Genomic DNA, 27,539 nt, shown 5'->3' on the forward strand with positions numbered 1-27,539 from the left:
AATGATTCAGTTCTCTAGTCCTTACTACTTTTTTTCCTAAAAATGTCTAGGTATATTTCAAATGTGGGTGCTGTGTTAGTTATCTATTGCTGCATAACAAACTACTACAAACTTAGCAGCTACAAACAACATGCATTTACTATCTTAAAAAGTCTGGGATTCAGGCTTCTGGGCATAGCTTATCTGGGTCCTCTGTTAAGAGCCTAACAAGGCTACAACCAAGGTATTGGCTGGGCTGCTTTCTCCTCTGGAGATTTGACTGAGGAAAAATCTGCTCCCAAGTTCCTTTAGGTTGTTGGCAAAATTCACCCCCTTGTGGTTGTAGGACTGAGGCTCTCAGTAGTAGAGGCCACCCACAGTCCCCTGCTACATGGACCTCTCCATAGGGAGCTCACAACATGGCAGCTTATTTCTTGAAGAGCAACATGAGAGTGAGAACTAGCAAGAGGGAGTTGTATGTAATGAGGTGTCATCATGGCAGTGGCACCCTGTCACCTTTGACACATTCTAATGGTTAGAGGCAAGTCACAGGTCCTGCCCATGCTCCAAGGCAGGGCACTATACATTGGTGTGGATGCCAGAAAGCAAGGTTCGTTGGGGGTCACCTTAGGGTCTGTCAGCCGCAGGTGCTAAAACAAACTTTTCATATTTGGGGTATCTTTTTACATGTCAAAAATAGACATAATTTTCTCTGAATGGGTAAAGATAAAAAAGTAGGCATAATTTAAAAGGTGAAAGGAATAATGTGGGATAGTGTTTTCATAGGGAGGGAAACATTTAAAGTAGAGAAAAAACATTAAAACGCACTTTTAAAAACTCTTTCGGAATATAATAAATGAAGTTAAAGTTCATGTTTCAACAATTATTTAAATAATGATTAGTATGAAGCTGAATATATTAGCTAGGTGATTTCTTGAAATTTTAAGTGCTAGCAATATTTGTACATGCTAAAACAGGATTCAGAAATAAGGCTAAAAAAGGCAATAGCTTGCAATGTATTTAACAGAGAGAGGATTAACATCAAAATACATAAAATGCTTCAACAGAAAAAAACAATGCCACAGAAAAACAGACAAAATATGGAAGAGGCAATTCAGAAAGAACCTAAATAGTAAATAGAGAGATAAATACATAATTGCCCATATAATTATGTAAATAAATATCAAAACAATCATGAAATATGTGTTCACTCACACAATTGAAAAGATAAAACAAAAAAATTTGTACTATCAAGAGCTTTCACAGATGTGAGAAAATGGGCATTCCTAAACATTTAATGAAAAGATTAGCTTTTTGGAAGGCAATTTAGCAAAACCTTTTAAACATTTTAAAAAGGCTTACTATTTGACTCAGCAACTCCATTTCTGGGAAACTATCCTAGAGAAATAGTCACACTTTTTAAAAAGTAATACACAAGGATATTCACTGCAGCATTTTTATAACAGTGGAATGCTGGGAATAATGAAAATGTGATATAATAGAGAGCTGAAATGTGATATAACCATGCTATGAAATTCTATGTAGCCAACTTAAAAACAAAAAGAAGTTGACTTATGTGTACTTGCTTAAAAAGAGTTCCACTGCATGCGTGAAAAAAGCTGCAGAACAACAGATAAATTACGATCTTATTTATGTAAACAAGATGTATATAGATATTTACACCCATGTGTGTGTGGAACCCACAGAAAAGCCTGAGATGCACATTCAGTTCTGACCACCTTTGGCAGGACGTAGGAACAGGAGGAAATTAGAGAGACTGTCATGCAGTGTGTTGTGTAATTTGATTTGTTTCACTCCCATGCATTGAGAATGCACAATGAGAATAGAAATAAATGAACCAAAAAAATGAACTACATTTTTCTTTGCCATTCTAAATAGAAAAAACACTTCTATAATAAAAAAGGAATAAATATTTTTTAGAACCAACCACCTAAATTTATTTATGTTCTTCCTTACAAATAACTAACTGAATCAGCTAATTTTCTGGCTAATGATAAATCTAAACAAATGAGTCAAAATTAGGCGGAAACTTCCATCTATCTATCTATCTATCTCTCTCTCATCAATCTAATAATTCTCTCTCTGCCATTTATACTCCCTGTCTATCCTTGATAGTTTATACCAGTTTTCATTCCAGTCCTAAAATTTCTACCTTTTCCCTCTCAGGTTTATTTTCCAAAATCCATGACATGACAAGAAATAGAAGACCTGTGTCAAAATATAGCTTAGGGTTTTAGCATCATCTGGAAAACCTTTCTTGCCTAGGTTTAGCTTCTCCATATAAAAGTTTCCATTGGCTCTATTTTCTTAGCAAAAGGATAACAAGCTGTAAAAGGGTTCACCACAGAATTTTGATTTATTTTGTCAAAGGGAAAGACTTTTGAATGCTACCTTACATCACTTTTTGCTGATATGAGTGTTTTTCACTGTAGTTGGTGCATTTTATTATAATGCCATCTTTGTAGAAAGAAGCAAGCAACATTTTTTAAGTTAATCATATTTCTTTTACATCAAAAAAGCAAACTAAAGAGCTTAAAAATTAAACCAAAAATTAAAAACACATGGCTTTGGGTCCTTGCATTTGATTGGGTAAATGTGTATATAAATTATACTTAGACCTCAAGGTACTCCTTGCCCATTTTTACTTTTTGATTACTTCAAGTCGATGTGGTGCCTTGTAAAAGCCTACCTATGTTGCAGTCATTCCATAAACTCTATGAAATAAAACACATCTTTCTGGCTCAATGAAGTTCAGAAAACCTGGGTCTTCACTCCTATAAATGTATCATATTGCATTTACTGGCTAATAAAGTCTCAAAGAACAAGATTGCCCTTCTTTTCACGACTTGATCCTTTACAAATTTACAAATGTAATGCTTTAACCTACTTGAACTCAACTCTGGCTCACTGAGGGAAGATGCTAGCCAAGTGCGGGTGTCTGTTCCCAGTTAGCCGGGCCTGGCCTCCAGCAGCCGTTTCAGGAGGGACAGCCCAAGGAGTGCGGCTGGCCCCTGACAGGAGTTTGTGCAGCCCTAGTTAATGAGGTTAATAAACCAAGGTCAAAACAAGAAGACACAAGGAGAGAGTGGGGACTGAGAAGGCAAAAAACAGGGACCCGGTACCAGAAGGCTAGATCACAAGACAAAGGCAAGATTTGTTATCAAGCTGGAAGCCAACTCCCTGGAAACCAAACAGAGATACAAGCTGAAGGACAGGTGACATTCTTCAGAATCAAGGTATTCGTTCTTTTGTAGCCATCAAATGGTTAGAGGAAACTTTCTCTGCAGAGCTTCTGTGTTTAGACAATCTCAGCCATCTCACCTGAAAAGGAGTTTATGACATTCGCATGGTCTTGTGGGGAGTTTTGCAATAAAAAGCTCTTATTCATGTAAAGCCCACCTAGAACAAATCATTTTATTTTTTAACAAAAGGGTATAGCTTAGAAAGAGAAGCTCCAAAGAAGGTCAATATATAAGGAAGAAACTATAATAACATTGTAGGCAGTAACTTGAATGTGACCTTGGATAAAAATGGAAGGTTTTTTTTTTAATCAAATAATAAAATGTTTTGTCTACACAGTTCAGGGCATTCTGAACTGGAAACAGCAAAACAATAAGTTTGTGTAGGAAGTAGAGGGTAGGTGGCAAAAAGACCAAAGAAGAGAGAAGAAATAAGAGGTAGCAAGAAGGAGGGTTAGAGTCCCCTTCTCAGAAGCAGGGGAGATGCTTCACTCTCCAGACAGAACAACCTCTGTTACAACCTTAAAGCTCTGAAAATTTTCCTCTTGTAAGGCCGGTTATTTTCTGAATTCCATGGATTTTTGACATTGAGTCCATTAGCTTAGCAAAATGGATAATTAAAGCTAAATAATTCAAAGAATTGCTTTAGTTTCAGTGACAACCACAAAATACATTATCTAGGTAATTTCAAACCAAGGCATGTGTACCTAAAATAATTACCCAGTCTCCCATTCCACTCTACTAGTTGATCTTCACTGAAAGCATAGAACAAATGGTTTCTTAGAGTCTGAAATGCATACACCCCATTTGTATTGATGTTTTTGGCAGGACAAATGTGCCCATTATTAGTGGTTAAAACCCACACCTACCTGCCTCTCTTCCTTCTCAAAGGAAACACAGTCCATGATAACTAAAATGGTGACAGTAGAGTCTGTCTCTGCTTCACTAATCTTCAAAATAAACAACTGAGAGAGCACTCACAACTCACCACCACTGGCCACCTTGTACTCAATTCCTCCATTTTTAAACAATGCAGAATCTTAGGAAAAGCCTGTTAATCAAAATAAAATAATAAAAGTCAAAATAAAGTCATGTTAATCAAAATGGTGGTAGACAGATGTAGGACCCTCAGGAAATAACATTGTATATGATCTCCAGTTGCTAACATTTTAATCTAGGTGAAAAATCAAATATGTGACCCTTTGTGATAGTCCTAAGGAATAAAAGAAGGGCAATCTGAAGGCGGTGATAGAAGAGATGAGTGTGTTTTCTTTAAACATATATAAGGAACAACCTCCTCTATCTCCTGAGCTGCTGTCTCAGTTCCACAGGGCAGGGAGCTGAAAGAAGCATCTTTGATTAACACGCAGTGAACAAAATTCACCCAGTGTTTTGGAACTGAAATACCAGTTGGTCTTTGTTTTACAAATGTGTCTGCAATCGTATCTTTATTTCTGATGCAGTTGAGATACCATGAATCATTTTTTTTAAAGATTTTAACATAGAGAAAAGCTTTGCAATGAAAAATCTGTTTGCAGTGGTAATGTGCTTGCCTGAACATTTTGGGAAATATTTGCTTACTCTTCACAACAAATATTTGGCAGAGCAACTGTGCCTTAAATAGTGGCTAAAACTCTGTAGCAGAGATATTGTTACTCCAGGAGGGGTAAACATTTCAGTTCAATACAATGTAACATTGAGCTCCAACTATGTGCTTAGCACCCTCTAAGTGCTGGAAGATGCAAAAGCCTAAGAAGCACTTCTGGCTTTTCTCAACGTTTTCCAAGAGAAGAGACAAAGAACTGTGCAAGATAGTGTGTAATTAAGTACCAATATGTGTCATGCCAAGGACCTATTCTGTTTTAAACTCTTAAAGAAAAAGGAAATTGTACCAAAGCACTGCTGAGAAAAATGGCTACGCCTTCTTAGGAGGTGGTATATGGTACAGTGGGGGAAAAATAGATTTTAAAGTCACACAATACCAATCCAGGTAATCAGCAAATAGCTCAGCCAGATCATCCTTACACAGACCTGGCTTTGAATTCTGATTTCTCCACTCATTAGTTTTGTGATCTTGGATGGTTTTTGTTTGTTTGTTTGTTTGTTTTGAGACAGGGCATTTGGATTGAGATGATCCTCCTCCCTTTGAAGACCTAACACTTCTGGGAGGAGGAAGGATCTTCTGGGCAGCTAGTTACTGGCCCACAGTGTGGAGGGATTCTGTGTCATGTGGCTGCTCTGGCCGGCTCCATATGTCCTTATGTCCACCAAGATGGTGGCCTCTGTGTAGACGGGGGGTGTGGCTTCTCTGGGCACAGTCAGTGTCACACTGGCCCCTCCATCCCTGACGTCCCACTCACAAAGGATCACACTGTCCATCGGTTCCTTTTTGGTGCAGTGCTGCTCCATTCTTTCTCCTCTTATAAACATTATGCTCCTTTATGTGGATTCACAGGAACTACTAAGAGAATAAGAATAATAACAGAACGTTGTGGTAAGGATTAAACACACTACTAAAATCTGTGGCACAGAGACAATAACAAGTCATCTTTCTTCCCTATTACACACAATGCCCCGTGTTGGTGATGCTACCTTTGTATTAATAGTTAAGAATGGAAATATGAGAATATTGTGTAAATGTAATATTTTTAAGTATATAAGAAAAGGCTCATAGACAATTGCATTTTAAAACCAAAAACGAAACTGCTGTGATTTCATTAAACTATTAACTAATGTAAATTTACCATCAAGTCTTTTTATTAATAACTTCTAGGCAAGACCAATAAGGAACAAAATGTAGATGACAGAGTGACACACCCATTCTGACTTATTTTGTTGTTGCCTCTTAATAAATAATCCTTAATTCAGTATCTTAAAAGTGGATGCTTCATTGTTGACGTGGTTAGACTGTATTCAAGGTGTGAAATTAATATGTGCCAACACAAAAGGGGGATATTTCTCTCGACATTTTCCATGACATATCCTAAAGACTATTGCCATTTGGGGAAGAGCCAAAAGAGCAGAGTGAGAAATATTTATAACATATGAGTGTAATAAAAAATAATCATGAACTAACAATACATTAAACTGGTAGGACGGAGTTTACATTAGATCACAGGAATGAATATCAAAAATACAGGCAATATTTTTGAAAAAACAACCAGCAGTGAGAAATTTATTTATAATACAAACCAGACACTCCAAAATAATTTGTGGTTTACTTAATTCTTACCGTTGATCCTATATTCTTTTGAATAAGCTGAAGGAAGGCACCCAAGTAACTGCCTCAGCTGTTTTTGATTTTGATTCTGAATTTTCAGTGAGATGAAAACACTAGCCTATATAACAAAAAGAGATGGCATGTCATTTTTAGAAATTTAGATTTTTTTCCTTCAATGTAGATACATATTAAAAAGAAATGTATTACAATAAATTACTATATTTCCAAATTCTCTCATTCTTTCTGGGCAAATAATAATTGCATATAAATTCTGAATAAAGGAATATCACATTGCATCTTATGTGTTCTACAATATGCACTCATAGAAAATCATTACAGTAACAAAAACATCTGCATGTAATAGAAAGCAAATGATTTACAATGTTACTGTGAGAAACTACTTTATTTCATATTATCATAAAAAGAACAGAACTGACTATTTGCATGACAAACAGAAGAATCCAGAAATTCCAAATGCAACTCAGTTTTTCTTACTTAAATAGATATTAATGCTGGAAGGTGATTTGAAAAGACTTCTACTCTAGAGAATATTAGCAATTATAATTTTCTAAGTCATTACTAGTCCAACAATTGAAAGAAAAAAAACTACAAACATTAATAGAATATAGAAAGAAATACTTGGAGTGGTATGTGTTCCTATCATACAATATCTGTTATAAGAGCTTACATTTAGTCATTTTGAACACTATATTTCATATAAACTGAGAAGTAGAATGCATTTTTGTTCCTAAGTGAAGCTTGACCCTGAAATTTGAGCCACACCAAAAGCCTTCAATGACTGTGTTTTAATATGTGTTTTCTGTCAGTCATTGTATCTGCCCACCAACAGCCCAGTCCAAGTGAACTGGTTCTTCTGCCTACATCGCTAATAAAGGCGAAATCCTAAGCAGACCTCAGAGCCCTAGCTCTGTCCCTCCATCCAGCCACAGCTACAGTCATGGAGCTACTATGACATGACCTGCCTCAGGAGTGAGAGTCCCTCTCAGTCACAGAAGTTAAAGCTGAAAGTTGGTGCCATAAGGAGTTCTGGCAAGGAGCGGGAGCATTAAGATGAGAAAGCAAAACAGGAGTAGGCAAGAGCTGTGAGGTAGACACAAGATACAGAGTCCAGGTGACCAGGAGCAAATAGAGACCCAGGGAGAAGCAGGAAGAGCCCGAGCAGCTGGGCAGGTCTGTGGTGGGTCACCTGTGCAAGCCATGGACTTCTGGCGTCCTGGCCCAGGATTGGCTCCTAGGCTTCAATATCCATGAAATTCCATACCTCTAATTTTGTCCACATATATAAATACAATAAAACCATTCTAAACAAATTAACTGGTATGAGTCTCAGGTTCTTGCAACTAAAGAATCTATAAAGTATATACATATGTATAAAATTAAGCATATTAGTTATATAGTCTATAATAATTATAATTAGTATATAATATTATATTTTATGTAATTACATATTATATATTTATGAATTATATTTATAATATAGTAGCATTGTGTGCTGATGAGATTGAGCCAGTAGAGAAGAAAACATTTGAGGATGCAGGAAGAAGGGATAATGACAGATGCAAAATCCTTATGAAGACAAGAAGGGAATGAGGTCCATTACCTGTGTCCTGAGATGGGAGCATGGACAGGTAATCTCCAGAAATAGGAGAGGGGAGGGGTAAGGCAAGTATGGGGCACTTCCGTGAATCACATTTCTATTATTGCATCCCAAATTTGCATTAATTTTGCAAGCTGCCATACCACAATATCAATTTCCACTGCAGTTAGAATTAACCAAGACCCTCCTTTTTTTCCTGTATGCTGTTGCTAAATCACCCAACTGACGTGCACTTAATTCTTTAGGACCAAGTTCACTAAAGACATCACCCCAGGTTTATGTTAATACACTTGTAACATTCAGTCCTAATGCACTACCACAGGCTAGTAGAATGGGAGACCCAACACCATCTCATAAGATAATGGAAGGCCCCTCGAATATTGGGGCTCTGCTCATCACCCCTCTTTGCTTACAATGTACTATTCCATGTAGCAGGTACAGTATCCCCAGGCCATACCACAGGCCAGGTGATAGGCAAGAAATATAATTCCATTTCTTTATTACTTAACATAATCTCTATTTTGATTCTCCTCTTTCTATTCTCTGATGATAGGAGCCCCAGGGGCTTGCCCCAGACCTTCTCTGCCTAGAGTCCCCCTGCCCTGCTGTTCTACTGCTATCATTGCTGCTCCAAGTGAACATAGTGCATGGGATTAGGCATCTCTCGGACTTTGTCCACTTTCAAGGTCCCTCTTGGGAAAAAAAAATACAAGTGACATCTACTTTTGGATGCCAGAATTTATCTGGATGCTCCATCATTGATTTGCCCAATTCCCATGCTCAGCAAGGGGGAAGGAGAGTGGAAAGGTCTTGGCGACTTTTACACAAGTCTCCTTATTCTTCACTCAGTCCAGTGAAATCTTTGTCTAATCGAACTCTTTCATCAGTTGCACTTTTCCCAAACTCTTTCTTTACTGCATAAACTTTGCCTTTTGTTGTCTCTTCCCCTATTGTCTACTTTGAAATGGGAAAGCTGAGAATTGACTCTTTTGTATGCCTTGGCCTCCCTGCTCTGGAGCAGTAAGTCTGGCTCTCCTAGCTGCTGTCTGAAACCAGGAGGAAGGTCACAAAGGGATCGGCAATTACTAGGAATGAGAAACACGTAAGTTATTATCAAGATATTATCAACCTTACAACCACATGAGCTTGTTAAGGCATGTTTTTCCAAGAAGGCACTGGGTTTGCCATGCCACAATAAATTTAAATTTACTCTGTTTTAATACAGTATATTATGGCTTTTTCTGTAATAATCAATCTGGCCAATCGCATACATTTATCTACTTAGCTATCAAGTTCTTATTTATCCTTCATATGTTCCTTACCTTATAATGTTGAGTTGGATTTAATATAAATTTGAATGATGGTAAACTAGAATTTTATTTCTTTTAAATTCGTTCTACTCTCTGCATTTTAAGCAACCATTGAGGAAAAAGTGTATACATCTAATAGATATTAATACAAACCTGAAACCATAATAAAATTTCATATTTCTGAAATTCTTCCCAGTTTACCAAATGCTTTTACATATATTATTGTGTTTTATCCTCCAGCAAATGTCTAACAGGCTGTTAGCGTGTGAGCCTTGGTCTCAAGGAACAGACTATTAGCATTTTGACCTGTGGCTGTGAAAGCAGAAGAGTTCATTGATGTCCCACGTGATTCTTTTTCCAGGTATAGAGTTAATTAATACATTTTAATTTCTCTGTATTTTATGGATGCCAAACACCACAGGATATAGGCTGTTGCTTACCTGACTATGTCAGGAGGTGCCAAATAGATCAATTATCTTTTGCTTGTCTCTGTGCTTTCACTAAAGCAGTGTTAGGCCCCGGCATCATGTCAAGGATGCTCTGATAATGCTTCAAGCCAATTGAAGTACAAGAGTTGTTCAAAGGATGTGAAGGATCTGCTCTTCAAGTGTCCCGCGGCATCCCGATGTGAGCAACACCTGAAGAGTCCACACAACCTCACACATTCTGTGTCATGGGATAGAAAAAAAATAGGTCATGTTTGTGTTGCCTGTAGCTTTATCTCTTTCAAATTAAATGAGATTGCAATGTTAATGAATGTAGCATAAGGTGAGTAATCAGCAAATGTTAGCTATTATTATTATTAAAATAGAGATAACAGACTTAGAGTAGTACATGGGAGTTGGAAAACACTGCTTAGAGGATGTTTGTTACAAGGTTTACTAAAGGATGCCACACTTTTATTTTTAAATTCATCAAAATTCTCTCCAAAGTGAAAATCTAGGATATTAACAATATTATCAGGTATATGGTCTATTACTTAAATTTCTAGTTCTGCTACTTACCGAGATAGAAGGTATATAATTTAGGGAGTTATTTTTCTTCAGTTCAAGCATCTGATTTATTCTTATAAAGTTGTTAAAACAATACTGAGAAAGTTATTATTAAATTTTAAAAGAAAGTTTAAAATATTATTAAGGGCTTATTTCATTTTTATTTTTGTTTAGAGAAAAAGTGTCCAATAATGTTGGGTTTGGCTTGAAATAACTCTGGGTCTCCATTTGTTGCCTCTCGCTTACTAGGCTGGAGGGGCACCTGCTGCAGCCCAGGATCCTTAATTATTTGGTGAGAAACAGCCCAGAGCAACCGCGGTGTAGCGTTTACCTTCAGACCGGAGGAAAGGGGTTGGAAAGAGAAAGGACGTCACATTATCAAGCCAACAGCAACAAGCATCTTTTGAGCACTTCCTGTGGGGTCAGGTCCTCTCTGTGCTTTTTACCTGACTCCCTTATTTAATCTTCCCAACAACCCATTTTGCAGATGAGGAAACTTGAATTTAGAGGGTTTACATAATTTTGCCAAGGTCGCACTGGTAGGTAGTAACCAAGGGACAAAACCTGTAATAAGATGAATCCTGAACTTGCTGTTCAGTAAGTGTCTCTATCTAAGGAACTTTGGAGCAAATCTTGTTTTAGAAAATGTTACAAGTACTTATTTCTGAGGTGCTTAACGCACAAGACTTCATTTTTACAAAGCTATCTTGCTCCATTCCTTTCCAATGTTCAAGTGTAGATGGGAAAGGGAAACAAATATCCTCAAAATTAATTAATAGAAAGGTGATTTAGGCAACACTTTACCTTAGAACTTCATGCAATGCACTTCATACTTGGAATAGGTTTTTTTTTGGGGGGACCTTAATTTTTCTTTAAACCTCAGGTTACAAGAACACAGTTACAGGCACAAATTATAATTTGGTGAATAACCCCAATAAGACACAGTTGGTCATTGGTTTGAGTCTGTGGGGAAGCTACTCTGGATAATCTGAGATCAAGTTTGGAGATTGAAGAAATGTAAACTTTGCTATTTTCTGGAAGAGAATTTCAAGTTGCTCAAGGCCACATACAACACTAGTTGACTGAGGCCGATAACTTCTCTAGGCCCATTATACTACCTAACTTCCTGAAAGAAGGTGTTTCTTTTAGGTCTACATTGCCAAACTAAGTCCTGTGCTTAATTTTGACTATGCAGGTCACCTACGATTATTTCAATAACTAGAAAATGATTATAATACATATTCACAACAGTCCTTCCTATATTTTAATCTACAGGTGCTCTGAAGGTGACCTAACCCAGAATGTGTAAAAGATAAGCACATAGTTCTAAGCCAAAAATACTTTTACTATTAGATATTCAGACAGACTGAAACAATGTTCAGGTCAGTTGAAAATCGTTTTCGGAGAAATGGTTTAAAATCTAATCCTGGAACAAGAAGAGTTGGATCTATCCCTCAAAAATGCCATTTCTCCCCTGGGCTTTATATCAAACACATAAAATAAAACAAGATATAACAAATCTAACACTTTAACAGTTTTTTACTTTGTTTAATGTAAACCAAATAAGTAGAGAGAGAACACAAAATCTCATGTGGGGGGGAAAATACCACCACCAAATGTTCTTGCCAGCTGCCTGCCAGTTTAATGCTCTTGAAATAAACATATTTCTAGAAATATTATATATCCCAGAATATTCCAGAAATATAACTCAAATCTGTTATTGTTTGTAAAAATCCCCTGTCCTAGATTTTAAAGGAAGATTAAAAAATTAACCGATGTTTACAAAGTATAAGGATGATAAGTTTATGTAGCTCTAATAATCATTTCTTTCAGGAGTAATCAAAATTCTCCAGTCCTTGTTAACTTCCACCTAAATCCATACAAGTAGCAATGTTCTGGAAGATTTCAGAAAGACTCATGACAATGAGACAATTGAATTTTGAAGACACACATCTAACTGGTCACAAAATCTTCCAATAGAAATAATCTCTGCTTCTCAGTAAATGTAATAAAAGACTGAAAATCCTGGAGTTGGAAGGTGTCTCTGAGACACAGATAAACTAATGTCTATATCTCCTTAGTTTGTAGGACCAGGACTAGAAATCAAGTGTTCTAATTCTCAGGCCTGTGGATTTTCCACACTATCATTCAGAAACTCCCAATAATTCCATTGTCAATTGTCAAAAGCAGGTATGATTATTTTTTAAAAATCCCTGCACATGTGCATAGGAGACCTATATGGATGTTTATGTAGCATTGTTTATAAAAGTTGAAAAACTGGAAACAATTTAAATGTCATTTGGAAGGAGGAAAGATTAAATGGGATTTATTCATCTCACCCAATACCACATAACAGTTAAAGTAAATCAATTCACATTCTGCTCATTAATATGCATTGATTCTGTTATGGGAACAAAAATTGTACAACAGAATAGTATGATAGTATGAAGAGAAAATTAAAAGATGCCACAAAAAATATTGTTATGTGCAAATATGTATTCTGCTCTATAAAATATTACCATCCTCAGCATGATTTTGTAGTTTAAAAAAGCTACAAATAATACTAAGAGAAGTTATGGTTATTACTATTATACAAGTGACAAGTTTAAGGCTTTTCAAAACCACTTACACTTACATGTAATTTCTTACAAATCTTGAACTGTTGGTGTCAATTTTCTCATGCAGGACCTATTAATAAAACTCATATTTACTTCCTTTCTGTGATCATTAATTACTTTCAGTTGGGAGAAAGAGAGCTCTCAGGACATATTGAAGAATTTTTTTTCTTCTGAGTTAGAGGATCCTTTATTAATAAGTTACATAAAAAGGAAATCTGCTTTAGTATAATGTCCAAATTCAATTAGATAATTATGATGCAATTTGTTTCTTTGCACTGTGGGTATACTACTTAGAATTATTAAAGGTTAGAGGATGCTTTGGTGGCTGCCATAATAGACTCTTACAGAGATGTAGCTAGTCATAAAAAAGCAGACTTGGGATTAGGGCCCAGGCTGCTGACTAGAGCTCTTTACACTACATACCATGTTGCTTCTCTTGCATCACAAACTGTGTCTATGCACTGCCCAATCCCAGAAGACAAATTAATCAGCCCAGTGATGAAAACAAAACAATCACCAAAAAACCCCAAATACTAGTTCATTGCTATTATAATTTTAAATCAATTTGCCAAATACTCTTTTACTTTTTGACTGGTTATGTGCAGATTGATCTGTCTTTCTATCTCCAACATACCCTTGGAGCTTTGTCATATGTATATTAGTTTTAGATATATTTCAGTTGTATATATATTTGAGGTGCATGTGTACTTGGAGTCTGAAGATAATAATGATATTTGGGGAAAGCTTCTCACTGCCCTTATGTTTCTGAATCTCCAGCTGGAAAATAATTAATATTCATTACATAATGTATATGGGAGCATTAACACTCTCGACCCAGTGGGCTATTTAAACACTGACAGTACTATAATTGTTCTATTTGCAAGCTGTGATTTTGTAGCTGCTGTTGTCCAAAGGGAAAATCTTCTACAATGCCTGCAATAAGCCCCCTTATGGGACTTCACTGAAAGGTGCAGCACTTAGCAAATATTTTTATCCATGAAATCCTTTACTCCTGGGGAATAAATATTGACTATTTTAACTTTCTGGTCAAATAATTCTTACTTATTGCCACAGGGATTGTAACCGTTTGAAATTAGAATTTTTAATATTTTCCTTCTATCAAACACATTATTTTGCCAATCCCTTGATTTTGAAATTGTTTGTACCAAACATTTCCAGATGTATCATTAGTGACAGGATAATTTTAAAAAGTGACTCTCTTCAATTCTGGTATGTTGTCCTTATGCACAACATACCTTAAATTCCTTTTTAAATTACTGTCCATGTATACCTTAAAATTAGTAAAAAGAAATTTTAAAACTGCAAGACAATAAACATTTTGGCAGAACCACTTTGATCCACCTAAATCTTATATAATTGCCATGATTTTTCACTGTGAGCCAACCATACATAAATTTGACTCAGCTGTCATGTTTTTATTCTCTTAAAAATAATTAAAAAAGAGAAATACTCTATAGGAAATCACTTCATTTTTATAATGCAATTCCAGATTCTGTTTTGCTCATTTGGTTGGTTGGTCTGTTTATTTGCTTCTCCCAGGGGCAAAAATATGTTATTTTCTAATTCTGGCTTAAAAAGGTAGTCATAACTTCTGATCTTACCAGGTAGTAAAACTAAACAATTTTGGCTGTAGCCAGGTTTTGGGAAAACTCAAAAAAATTTAGGTGCTACAGGAAGAGATTAGTAATTCCAGTTGTTCAGCTCTTGCCTTTAGAGTATTCCCTGAATTGTGTTGGAGTATGTTATTGCGTTGCTGTGGACTACTGCTGCCAACTTTCACCCTAGAGATGGCTATATTTCAGAGATGAGTGAAATGATACTTGTAAACAAGTTTATAATCATTAATAAAGCTTACCAAACAATTTAAGCTCTTTAGAAACACACATCCACTAATGTAATTAATTGCCTCTTACTTATTTAATTACAACCTTTATAATAGAGACATGAAGACTTCTAAAATGCAATTTATAAAAATTCTAAACTTAATTAAATTTGATTTCATGATGCTTATTTTTTGTTTTTGTAAGTTTCAGGTGTCAAATTATTTCTCCCTGGAGATCCTGGTGAAATTCCACCATTGACTGTTCCAATGTACTCTTTAAAAACCCCTAAGAATATTTTTCTTTAAAGTTGACAACTACACACTCTGGGATCCAGATGCTATATTTGCAGTATGATGATTTTGTTCTGCTTTCCACACATGGCCTTTTCATACTCTTGTCTCCCAGGGATGGAAAATTCTGCCTTGAATGGAGAAGTTTTAAACCTTGCTTGAAAATAATAAACATAATACCTTACACTTTTATGGTCATTTTAAGTTTAAAAAGTGCATTTACATCTATCACATTGCTTTACTCTCAAAATTAGTCTTGTAAAGGGAAAAAAGGCATTAAGTCATTCAATAAATTGCTGCATGCTAGGCACGATGAAGGGATTGCATGAGACACAAGGCAGTCCAAAGACTTAGAATTTCTTTGGGGAGATAAGGCATACACAGAAGTAAAGGCAATAGAGGTATATACGTGTCTCTTGTAATTGTAAAGGAGAGGAGCAAAGGGATCTTTTGACATAGAGCCCGTAGAGACAGGATGGAGTCTTGGACACGACGGCGATCCCAATTTTACCCATGATAAAACTAAGGCTCAGGGAGGTAAAATGACTTGACCAAGGTCCCACAGGCTGGTAGTGGCAAGGGTGGGGCAGAAATCACATCTTCTGATGCTAGCCCAGTGCCTCCTGAGCTCTTTATTAATCCCTGTATGTTAGTTTTAGAATCTTTTATCTGCTTCCCTCTCTCTCTTCGTCTGGGTGAGGGATACTATTTTCTGTCAAATGATGTTCTCTCTTTTCAAAAAGAGAAGAGTGGAAAAGGGGTTGAGGAAAAGTGTGCTTTCCGTCAATGGACCGGATTGGTTCACTCCACCACCATTTATCAGATAAAATTATTCTACCCAAAGTCACCTCCATGCAAGGTACAGGACATCCACGGTACAGCAAAGACAGATTCCCCGCTCTCACAGATCTAAACTGGGCCTCTACCTAGTTCGGGCAGCCTCCGGGGCCTTTATGACCTCCTCTCAAGAGCAGTCCCCAGCTCTCACCGGGGCCCCTCCGTCGGCCTTGGCAGGCCCCCACGTCCCCAGAGCCCAGGACCGGGCCAGACCCAAGCAGCACCAGGGACACCGCGTGGAGCCCCGGGCCGCGGCGCAGGCGCCGCGCGCCCCCGGTCGCCACGGCAACCAGGGCGGCACTGACCCCTGACCCCGAGGCCCCGCCCCGTCGCGTTTCCGAGTTCAACATGGAGAAGGCCAACCCGGAAGTGCCGTCGCCGCCCGCCCGGTGCTAGGAGCAGCTGTCCGGGCCAGGCCGAGCTCTGCGCCCGCCGCCTGCAGCCCGCGGCCCGCTCCGCGTCCCGCCGGCGCCGGGGCGGCCACGTCTCCCGCCCCTGTCCCACTCCGCCCCCGTCCCACTCCACCCCCGGGCGACCCGCCCTCGCCTAGGAGGAGCCGAGGCGAGGGGGAGGAGGAGGGGAAAGAGGAGGGAGAGGTTTGCTAGAGGGAGCGAGGCCGAGCGAGCCGCAGGCGGTTCGTATTACCGGGGTCCGGAGGAGGAGCCGGGCCGGGCCCGCGGACGGGTGAGGGGCGGGCGGGAGGCACGGAGACGGAGGCGGCCTGGCCGCAAGGAGGCAGGCGGGAGGCCGGGGGTGCAGAATTGGGGCGGGGGGCCCCTTCCCACCTCCGCAGCCCTCCGCCCGGGCTCCGGTGGCCAGGCCTCACCTGCCCGCAGGCCCGGGAGCCGCCCTCCGCGAGAGCCGTGCCGGGGGCCGGCGCCGCGGGAAGGTGGAGACGCGAGGCGCGGGAGGCCTGGACGGCGCGGCCAGGTGATGGTGGGCCCCTGTGTTTCTCCAGAGGAAAGGGGACCCCCGGAGCAGCCGTACCCCCGGGCTGCCCCCGTGAGGCGTTTTGACATCAGCCCTAGGGAAGCTGGGCAGCCCTGAGCCTGCCTGTCTCCGTTAAGTGCCCTTAGGATGCAGTGATTAAGGAATTAGGCTCTCCCTCCGGGAGGGGCACTGCCTGCGCCTGTGAACTCTGCAGAGAAAAGGGACAGAATGATGCTGTCTGAGCAAGCCCAAAAGTGGTTTCCAACCCACGTGCAGGTCACAGTGCTTCAAGCCAAAGATCTGAAGCCAAAAGGCAAAAGTGGCACCAATGACACATACACTATAATTCAGCTGGGCAAGGAAAAGTACTCCACCTCTGTAGCTGAGAAAACCCTTGAGCCAGTCTGGAAGGAAGAGGCCTCTTTTGAGCTACCTGGATTGCTAATGCAGGGGAATCCAGAGAAATACATTCTTTTCCTCATAGTTATGCACAGGTCCCTGGTGGGTCTGGATAAATTTTTAGGGCAGGTGGCAATCAATCTCAATGACATCTTTGAGGACAAACAAAGAAGGAAAACAGAGTAAGTTACGTAATTCATTTTGAATTTTGGGGAATTTAACTATATCTTATTTATCAGTTTTCTGTTCTTGGAAATTATTGCGTACTTGGGGCATTGGTTTTTTGGATTGAGATATGACCCAGTTTGAATCACCATATTTGCATGAATCTCAAGTAAAAATAGCCCTTGTGATGAGACATTTTTTAAATGGAGTAATTAACGATCTGTTATTCTCATTTTTGTTCGGGGTAAACATCTGTTAAATAATTGAATATTTTGCACCAGATTTTAAGTAAATTAACATTGTTTCACTATAAGAGGACAGGATCACAGTGTTGTCCAACTAGAACTTAATATACATATAAATTATGATCCTTAAACATTATAATTTTCCGTGAGATAGAAGATCAGAAAATTAAATCCACCAATGTAATGTTTATATTTTGAACTCTGTGGCTGTCCTAAGATAAATTACCAGCTTTAGAACTCAGTATTTCATTTCAGCATTTTACACAGCCTTTATTTAATCCAGCTATTTTTCAGGGTCAATACAACTTGGTGGAGTCTAAAACTGTTAAAAGGGAAAAAAAGTTTGAAAAGTATGTACAAACATCCTCAGCCTTGAACTCACTAACATTTTCCTTTGAATTTGCCATATATCAGAGCTCTTGTATTACTTCAGAATTAGTTCTGCAAAGCTAGTTTGGGGAACCTGCGGCCTTCTGATTTCAAGATTGTTCTTTTTTAAGTACCAAAGGAGGCAAGAAAAGCTTCATCTTTCTCTGCTGCATCCATTTTAATAAAAGGATTTGTTGTGTAAAATTTGGATTTAGTCAAAAGGCCGAATTTAAGGACCTGGAAGGCCACATGTGGCCTTAAGACCGCAGGTTCCCCACCCCTGGATGCTGTAAGATTTGGAAACAATGATAAATTCTTGTGATGAAATGATTTAATATCATCTTCAGTGAAAACATGGTCTTTTTAGTGCGACTTTTGAGCTTGAGTTAGATATATTTTAATTGAAAAATCAAAATATAAATTAACACTAGGATATTGTGTCTTAAATTGAAAAAATAGTATGTTTTCAGAAAGGTATACTCACCCCTTCCTTAAACGTAAAATTTTTCTAGTCTGAGAGAACATTAAGATTAATGGAATTAATGGGAGAAAAGTATAGATTGAATTTATGAGAGGACTTCAAATTTCCAAAATAGTTTTGGTGTTTCTTTCAGTCATAATTGAATTTATTTACTCTTTTAAAAACTTTTTTATAATGATTATTTTCTTGAAGTTCATGTTAATTTCTTGTATTTTAACACAACTATCTTTTGTTCTTTTCTGTACATATCTGCCTGCAAGCTTCTCTTGAGTGGCATTTGTTTTGTTTTAAATCAGGCCTTTGCCTAAGATTTAATGTATGTTGAATAAAAGGGTAGAGAGATAAGAAATACTAGGAATGCAAGAGGAAAATGATAAATATTTAACTAATCAAGGATATGAAAATATTTTAAAAGGAGAGAAAAAGTTTTTTAAAAAGTGTAAAGTTGAATATATACCAAGATTTTAACAACAAAATTATTTGATACCTAAAAAGTGGCATTGAGTTTCCCCCTAGGGGTTCTTTATCAAATTTAAAATGAAAAATGGATAATTACCAATTAATTTGTTTCAAATTGACAATTTTGGATGACATTTAAGATATAATACTTAAAGTGTTTTGTGAATGTAAACTTTTAAGTATACTGTAACTTCAAATTTCTTACTGCATTTACAGTACTCTTAATATTAATGAATAATGTATTTCAGGCTTTCTCTGAAACATCAATTTTCCAAGTGAAAATAGGCCCAAGTTTCTGAGAATGAAGTAACCTTTTAAAGTTTCTTGTTGTTTTATTCCTTGTGTTTGACAGTATTGTAGTTAGAATAAATTTGGTGTGAGCGATACTCTAATATCGTAGTCTCTCCCTACAGAAATTCTCTACTGGCTACTATAGAAAATTGATTGGAGCTTTTGAGGGGAAAGTGCTTATAAATGTTATCAGGAGGGCTTGTGATGTTATTGCATTCAAAGTGATTTTCATATGTTATTAAACCCTTAACATTTTACTTTATGGATAAATGGGGACCACATATTTGATGAGGTATCTTTATTGGTAATATTTCCAGTTTTTTAATATATTTAATAGCTTCCTTTTCTAGCACAGCTGTACATGTGGCACAGTAAGGGACGGACTTGAGCCACCAGTGTAATGCAGGAAAGATATTTAATATTCTGCACATTGCTGAACCTTGTCAGCATACTCCCAAGTGCTTTTTAGAAAACTGGTTTGAGTGATGAAGGCTACCAGCTGATTGAGAAGTCCCATGAAACTGCTGGGTGTGACAGTTTTTACTTTTTGACCCTGAAAACATGTATTTACAGCTTGTCTTCTAGTTGTATCATGATAGGCAAAGAAATGTGAAGGCTAAAACTTGTTTACTTATTTTTATACTTTGAAAATAAATACTTTTTTGAGGAAAGGTGAAGAAGGGCCTGAGCCAGAACCCTTTGTGTGGGCATGGAAAGAGAACTTCTATAGCTCTCTCTTTAATGGATGTCTGGTTGGTTCTGGCATGAGATTTAAGGAAATAATGCAATGTTTAATAATAGAATGGTAAAATCCTTGATGCTGTTATATAATAGTCATTGATTTTTTTTACAGTAGAAGTAGGTGATGTTGATTTTTTTTTTTAATGCTCATGAAAAGTAATAACAATCAGAGTCTCTAGAGTTAGATATGACTCAAACATATGCAGATTTTAGGGCTTATGTGTGTCTTTGCAGTGCACCTGCATCCTGGCCTCTGGCACCCTTACTGCCAATCTTGTCCCATTTCTGACCACACAGCACCAATTGCTTGGGAATAGTTCCCACATGTGTGGTGGTTTTTGAACATGGACCTGTGCCCACTAAAAATTGAACAGAGGCCGTATACAATTTAAATGCAGCACTCCAGAGGTGAAAAAAAAAATCAGCATTAATCCAGTAACCCCCAAATGCTATGTCTTCATTTAGTCTTCTTGAAGCCTGGGAAAACAAATGCTATCTCTGGAATGATTCTTGATCTTAAGACTTCCCTATTATATCAGTTTCAAAACAAAGCAGCTCAAGTTATTTGTCATTCCTACTTTTTCAATTAGTATATTTGTTAAAGTTGTTTGCCGTTTTTTTGGGAGGGGGGGTGGAAACTAATACTGTATTTATAGTTTGTATTCAAACACTGACTTTGTTCTTTAAAACTTACCTAGGTCTTTAGAGTTTCCTACTAAAAAACAAAACAATACAAAACACACAATGTTGTAGCTTGGTTGTTTTAAGAATACAGTTCTAGAAATAAAAATTGAATAAACATTTATTAAGTGCAAGGCAAACTGCCTTCAAGGAGCTTACACTCTAGCAATAGAAAAAATTTCATTGCCTTCCCTTTCAGTTATCATGTCTCGTGATTAAATACGGTATCTTTGAAATATCTGCTAGCCATGTGGTTAACCTTATTAACATAGGTAGTTCATCAAATAAGAAAGAACTTCTATTTTCCGGCAGATGTTATGTATCAATTTTAGATTTTTTTCCTTATTGACTAATCTGACATTGGGAAGTTACATATCATTCTTTGTGCCTCAGTTCCCTCATCAATGAAATAAGGATATTAAAGTAGATGATTTGTTTGGTCTTATTTCTAAAATTCTGTGAATTTTGACTACGCTCACCTCCTTCCAGTTTTGGGGTTATTGGTTTATTTTCTTCCCAAATACTTTGGTTTGTTATATGCATTGGAAGTCTTGCATGCTTGTTTTTGTTTGCTTGTATTTTCGTGCATTTCTTGGAAAGTGTATTCACCTATTTTCTGTGTAGCCTGAGATGTTACAGAGTATTTCTGAGATACCATCTATCACAAGTATTTCTCCTCCTGTTGAAAATGGCTCTGTTTTCCAAAACTGTGAGTTAATACTGGGTATATAACCTTGTTTCATTTCTAGGCTTTTTGAGTGCCCAATTTTGTGTCATTCAGAGTTCTCTCTTCCACAGAGTTTATTGCTGTTATTTCCTATTTCCAGCCCCCATTTCTTCAGATTTTACCATTTGCCTCACATAAGGGATTTTTCTCAGTTTAGTGTCTCAGGTTAATGCTTTTTATTATAAAATATTCTAAAAAATTGCTAGTTTTGATGAAACTATATCTTCGCTGATTAAATTGCTCCAAATTAGTTAATCAAGAAAATATTTCTCTTGCATGTTACTTGCTAAGATGCAGCTGGTACTTACATTATGTGCCAGTTCTCTGTCCTTCCTGGAAAGACTTGCGAACCAGTCTTCTATTTGATGTACAGTAAATGTAATCTTCTCCTAGCATATCCTGTTGGTAACACTGAGAGAAAGAACTAATGTAAAATTAGATCAGAGTTCCTTTGTTGCTAAGAAAATTTGTTACACTCGATTAATGGTATATTTAAATAATAACCTGTCTGCAGGAATGGATATTATGCTTCATTGCTAAGTAATATGAAAACATTGTAGAAACTCTCTTCTTCGAGGCTTGATTTTGCAGTTTTTTGGCTGTTTGCCCTGTAGAATGACCACTTGTGACACCAACAACTGGAGAATTTCTCATGGATAAAAATACTATAAGCAATACCAAAATAAACTTTTCTTCTTATAAATCATTTAAATATGGGCAATGTAATACATTGAGGTAACTAAAAGTATAAGATTTAGCTCTATTTATAAAATAATTTTTATTCAGTATTGTCACAATAGTAGTAAATGAAGCAAACGTTCTAACAGGAAGTATTTAGACTTTTTTTTCCTTCAGAAACTTTTCACAAGGTTTATTATTTGTCACTTTTTGCATTTTACTTTGCATATTTTATTCAGGGAGAGGCTTTCATCCATTTTATATGCATCTAAATTATATCCAGTTTTAATGATTAGCAAGCTATATGTAGTAGTCTACAATATTAATAAAATTCTTTTAATACTTTTATATAAGTAATATTTTGAGATATAGGCTAAGTATTTATTATTTTATTAAAATGTCAGCATTTGTCTTTTTATAGTGCTCAAAAATAATTTGTACTGATAAATTTTTTCAAAGTCTCTGTCTTGGTGTCTTTAAATGTTAACAAATGTCCTTAGGCCATTAGTAACACTTATCCCTTATGGAAACATATTAGCTATCATTGATAAGAATTTTTGATGATGAGTGATTTTTAGATCATGAAAGGAAAGGTCATCTAAAAACCTTTTCAAATGTGCTAAAGACCTATTCTTTCAATATACGTTACATCACAGAAATAATGATCACTTTTTTAAATCAAACCATGAGTAAAACCAGAAATACTCTGGCTAACATATTCTCACTGAGTGCTTAGATTGCTCTACCTAAAATGCTAATTGTGTATTACAGAGCTTAATATCTTCTCTTCATTACGTGTTGCAACCCATTTTTTCCTTTCTCTTTAAGGTGGTTTAGATTAGAATCCAAACAAGGAAAAAGAGCCAAAAACAGGGGTGAGATAAAGGTCAATATTCAATTTATGAGGAACAACATGACAGCAAGTATGTTTGACTTATCAATGAAGGACAAAACAAGATCTCCATTTGCAAAATTAAAAGATAAAATGAAAGGTAGAAAAAATGATGGGACATTTTCTGATACATCTTCTGCAATCATTCCAAGTACTCACATGCCTGATGCCAATAGTGAATTTTCAAGTGGTGAAATGCAGATGAAATCCAAACCAAAAAAGCCTTTTCTTTTGGGTCCTCAGCGACTCTCGTCAGCGCATTCAATGTCCGATTTATCTGGGTCCCACATGTCTTCTGAGAAACTGAAGTCTAGCGCCATAGGTCAAACACATCTTCTTGGACGCCAGATAGATTCCTTTGGAATGGTTCCAGAAAGTGGTAAGTCACACATTCTTTCTAATTGTATCCTCAGTGGTCTGAACTATACTTTTCATTTTTAAAAAGTTCAACTTCTGATGTTAAAAAATACAAATTGCAGTTTCTTGGAAGTATTTTGTAAATGTAGTCATTCATCACATACTGGTTGAGTACCTACTATACCCCAAATTGATAAGTTTGTTGAAGGCAGGGCTAGTCTACATTTGTATTTATGTTATTAGATGATGATAAAATGAGTCTCAGTCTCCTTTTCTTTTTTTTTTTGAGACAGAATCTCACTCTGTCGCCTGGGTAGAGTGTGATAGCATTGTCATAGCTCACTGCAACCTCAAACTCCTGTGCTCAAGCCATCCTCCTCCTTCCGCCTCCTGAGCAACCTGGGGTGCCAGGACACCCGGCTAATTTTTCTATTTTTAGTAGAGATGGGGTCTTGTTCTTGCTCAGGCTGGTCTTGAACTCCTGAGCTCAAGCAATCCACCTGCCTCAGCCTCCCAAAGCGCTGGGATTATAAGTGTGAGCCACTGTACCCAGCCTCAGTCTTCTTTCATGGCCCGCCTGCCTTTTTTGTTTCCTGCTGTTATTCCTGTCTCAAAAGCCTGAAGCATAAGTCAATATTCCATTTCATCATAAAGTCCCTAGAAAAAAACTTTTATGTTCAGAAGAAGCAAATTTAGTGCTAATGATGGGGGAAAAAAAGTCTTTGAGAATTTCTAGCATTATCATGCAAGCAGAACCTCTAGTTTTGACATTATAGTTTATATGATTGTGAGTTGAATAAATTACTAAAATTGTCTAGCAATACAATAATTGTTATTAGCCTAGATACTTCAGACTGCTACACCTTAGCACTTTAAGATTGTTTTCCTTGATTATTTTGAAGGTTAATACCTTTAAATAGCTAATTGCTCTCATTCTAAAAGCAGCAGAATATACACAGGATGTGTCAAGTAGTGTGATGTAATGTGTTGCTGATTATGTACTAACTACAAAATTGTTTGTAGGAAGTCTCAAATCTCCACACAGAAGAACATTAAGCTTTGATACTTCTAAAATGAACCAACCTGACAGCATGGTGGATGAAGGTGAATTGTCTTTCGGAAGACAAAATGACCCATTTACAAATGTGACTGCTTCATTACCCCAAAAATTTGCAACACTGCCAAGGAAGAAAAATCCATTTGAAGAAAGCAGTGAGTCATGGGACAGCAGCATGAATTTATTTTCAAAACCAATTGAAGTAAAAAAAGAAAATAAAAGAGAAAAAAGGGAGAAAGTTAGCTTGTTTGAAAGAGTGACTGGAAAAAAAGATAGCAGAAGATCTGATAAACTTAACAATGGGGGATCTGATAGCCCTTGTGACTTGAAATCACCTAATGCGTTTAGTGAAATTCGTCAGGACTATTTTGATTATGAGTCAACTAATCCGTTTACAGCAAAATTCAGGGCTTCAAATATAATGCCATCTTCAAGGTAAGCTCAGTATGGGGGAAGTTGTACTGTTGGGAAAATCTTATACTTGAAAGTGTCAAACACTTCTTTTAAATACTTGATTATTTTAAATTCCTTTTATTTTACTTGAAAAAAATTATTATTTTTATAAATAATTATAGAGCCAGGCAGTGTTGCATACATCTTTGAAATTGAACTTATTATCTTAGAAGGCTGAAAGATTCTTATTCCCTACGCTAGTCTACTTCCACTTATGAGAGCCAGAAACTCACCAAAACTTACAGAGAAAACAACATGGCTTTTGATGAGACATCAAAATCACCGGTGGGTGTTAATTCAAGCCAGGAATTTAGGTGATATGTTTCTAGATCTTTTCTAGGGATTAGTTCATGGACTGGAGAGGATTAGTGGACCAATAGCAACCCATGGGCTATTCTTTAAGAAATACTAGCCTAAGTTAAGTATTAATGATTTTCATAGTAGATGCTAACTATCCTTATTAAATGGCTGTTCAGAAGCAGTTTTTACTTGTGTTTATTAGAATTCAGTGACCCTAATGGCTACTATAAATACACAGGAGTTTGTATGATGATTTGTAGTCATCGAAATAATTCCTATCATGACAAAGACTAGACTTTCAAACTCAAGTTCTTAGTTACGACATAATGGTACTTTTATTATTACTTAGTAGAAGTTGGAACTAGATACTTACATGTGATTGTGGATTTTGCAGAAGTTACTGATAAAATAGCTGATTAAGGAAACCTCAAGGAAAGAAAAAGATGAATTTATTGAAATCTAAAGTACAGTCAACCTTCTGTATCTCGGGTTCCACATTTAAGGGTTCAACCAACGCTGGATCAAAAATATTAAACAATACAGTGTAATAACTATTTATGTAGCATTTACATTGTATTAGATATTTTGTGTAATCCAGAGATGATTTAAAATATATGGGAGGATATGCGTAGGTTATATGCAAATACTACACCATTTTATTTAAGGGACTTGAGCACCCGTGGATTTTAGTATCCTCATCATTGCTGGAACCAGTATCCCAAGGGATGACTATAATTATCATGGAAGAGCATAGCAGAATGTTGGCCATGTAATGGAATTTTTTCTTCAAGGCAATAATATATAGTATACAGACCTAAATGGGAATCCTGGCTTAGGAGTACCATGATCTCTATAAACCTCAGCATTTCCACCTTTGAAATAAGGAAAATAATACCCACTTGATAGGATTCAGTGAGGATAAATGGTACATAAAGTACATAGTTACAAAGCCAAGCGCCAAATAGAGAATCCATAAATGGTGCCTGCTATTTTGTTTTACGTATTGTCATGTTTTATTCAGAAACAGTGCTTTGTTTTGTCCAACTATAAACGGAAAATATAGTGTTAAAAATCAGCCTTTTAGGCTATGCTCTTCATCACTGTCTTGTATATCTTCTGTGACATGTAAAAAAAATGCATTTAAAATTTTCAAAGAGAAATGTGCATTTCTTTTGTTTTCTTTTATCAATAAATAGGTATTTGCTGTTGTTTTAGAAAGTATCATTCAGTTTTATTTATAGACTACTCTGGAGAAATACATTTTTATCATGTATCAATATTTTATTGAAGAGTTCATAGTTTTGATATGCTATTCTAAAATGTTTTATTTTGGTATTTTACGTAGTGTACTTTATGTATTGCATTAAATCTTAAATTATAGGGGTAAGTAGAAATATCTTTGCTTTTTTCCCCCTTTACTGAACTTTTTTTGCAGAAGATTGTTGGAAACAGCTGTGTGAGATAAGTTGGAGATTGGGTAATTTAGATAATTTTAGAGTCACAGAAAAGCAAGAACACGAGAAGTAGTAGGAAAATAATGTTTTTAAATTATGGCAGCATATGGAAAAATAAATATCCTCAAATCTTTAATTGCCCCATACTTGGGCTGTTTACATGGACTGCCATGGGTTTTAAAAGTGACCATGACAGTTTGACAGATTTAGGCTTTGTTTTGGATTACTTTAATATTAATGCTGTTTTTATCAATTTAGAGTTGTTTTATGATATATGTATAAAATGATTGTCAGTATGTAAAACAAATCATTTTGTTTAGTTTTAAGGCTTTCTCTTATTCATATTTATGAGATGCCAGATATGAAGATATTTATAGATTCCTGGGAAGTTATTCTTTTTGTGTTACAAACCAATTGCAATAAAGGGGTAGCTCTAATTGATAGTATAAAAAAGAAGGATTGAATGTAAATATAGACCTAGGAAGAGAGTGCAGTTCACGTTTTTTGGCAAGCATCTTTATCTTGTGTGGAATTTGGAAGGATGTTGTCAAGGTAGCAGTGTATTCCCATTGATCTTTCCAGCATCATCCTTAGTTATCTGGGATGTATAAAATTTCCCGTATCAACACTCAAACCAAATGTACTTTTGAAGGTATAGGCTCATATCACTAAGACACATGCAGTATTTTTCCAGGAGTGCTAAATAGATCTATTTACAGAATTTCTGATATCTTGTGGCCAGCATTTGTGAGAATGCTGAACAAAGGTAAGAGTGAAATATGTAGCTGTGGAACTGGATTTTGTTCTTGGTGAGTGAGCTGAGTCACCTGTGTTTGCAGGTACATAGGAGCCATATTATTACCCTCTGAGTGAATATATGATTAAAACTGGA

At 36.7% G+C, this 27,539-nt stretch overlaps 1 protein-coding gene and 2 long non-coding RNA genes across 4 annotated transcripts in view; 1 reads left to right on the forward strand and 2 right to left on the reverse strand.

The window, feature by feature from the left end:
• Positions 1-3,734: 3,734 nt before the first annotated feature.
• LOC123649854 lies at positions 3,735-6,492 on the reverse strand. The gene is made up of 3 exons (XR_006739161.1): positions 6,472-6,492; positions 5,600-5,700; positions 3,735-4,290 (listed from the first exon to the last, which is right to left on the reverse strand). It is a non-coding gene; the product is annotated as an uncharacterized LOC123649854 (long non-coding RNA).
• A 22-nt stretch (positions 6,493-6,514) lies between these two features.
• LOC123649779 lies at positions 6,515-16,628 on the reverse strand. The gene is made up of 4 exons (XR_006739134.1): positions 16,614-16,628; positions 13,015-13,067; positions 9,828-10,053; positions 6,515-6,577 (listed from the first exon to the last, which is right to left on the reverse strand). It is a non-coding gene; the product is annotated as an uncharacterized LOC123649779 (long non-coding RNA).
• A 244-nt stretch (positions 16,629-16,872) lies between these two features.
• Positions 16,873-27,539, forward strand: part of RAB11FIP2 (RAB11 family interacting protein 2) — a 41,841-nt gene continuing 31,174 nt past the window's right edge. For both annotated transcript variants that reach the window (XM_045567957.1, XM_045567958.1), the window contains exons 1-3: positions 16,873-17,479; positions 22,963-23,405; positions 24,407-24,875. In XM_045567957.1, the coding sequence (XP_045423913.1) occupies positions 17,127-17,479; positions 22,963-23,405; positions 24,407-24,875 (1,265 nt within the window). In that variant the 5' untranslated portion in view covers positions 16,873-17,126. The remainder of the gene's footprint in view (positions 17,480-22,962; positions 23,406-24,406; positions 24,876-27,539) is intronic.

Source organism: Lemur catta, chromosome 14, assembly GCF_020740605.2.
Source record: "Lemur catta isolate mLemCat1 chromosome 14, mLemCat1.pri, whole genome shotgun sequence".
Taxonomy (NCBI): Eukaryota; Metazoa; Chordata; class Mammalia; order Primates; family Lemuridae; genus Lemur; species Lemur catta.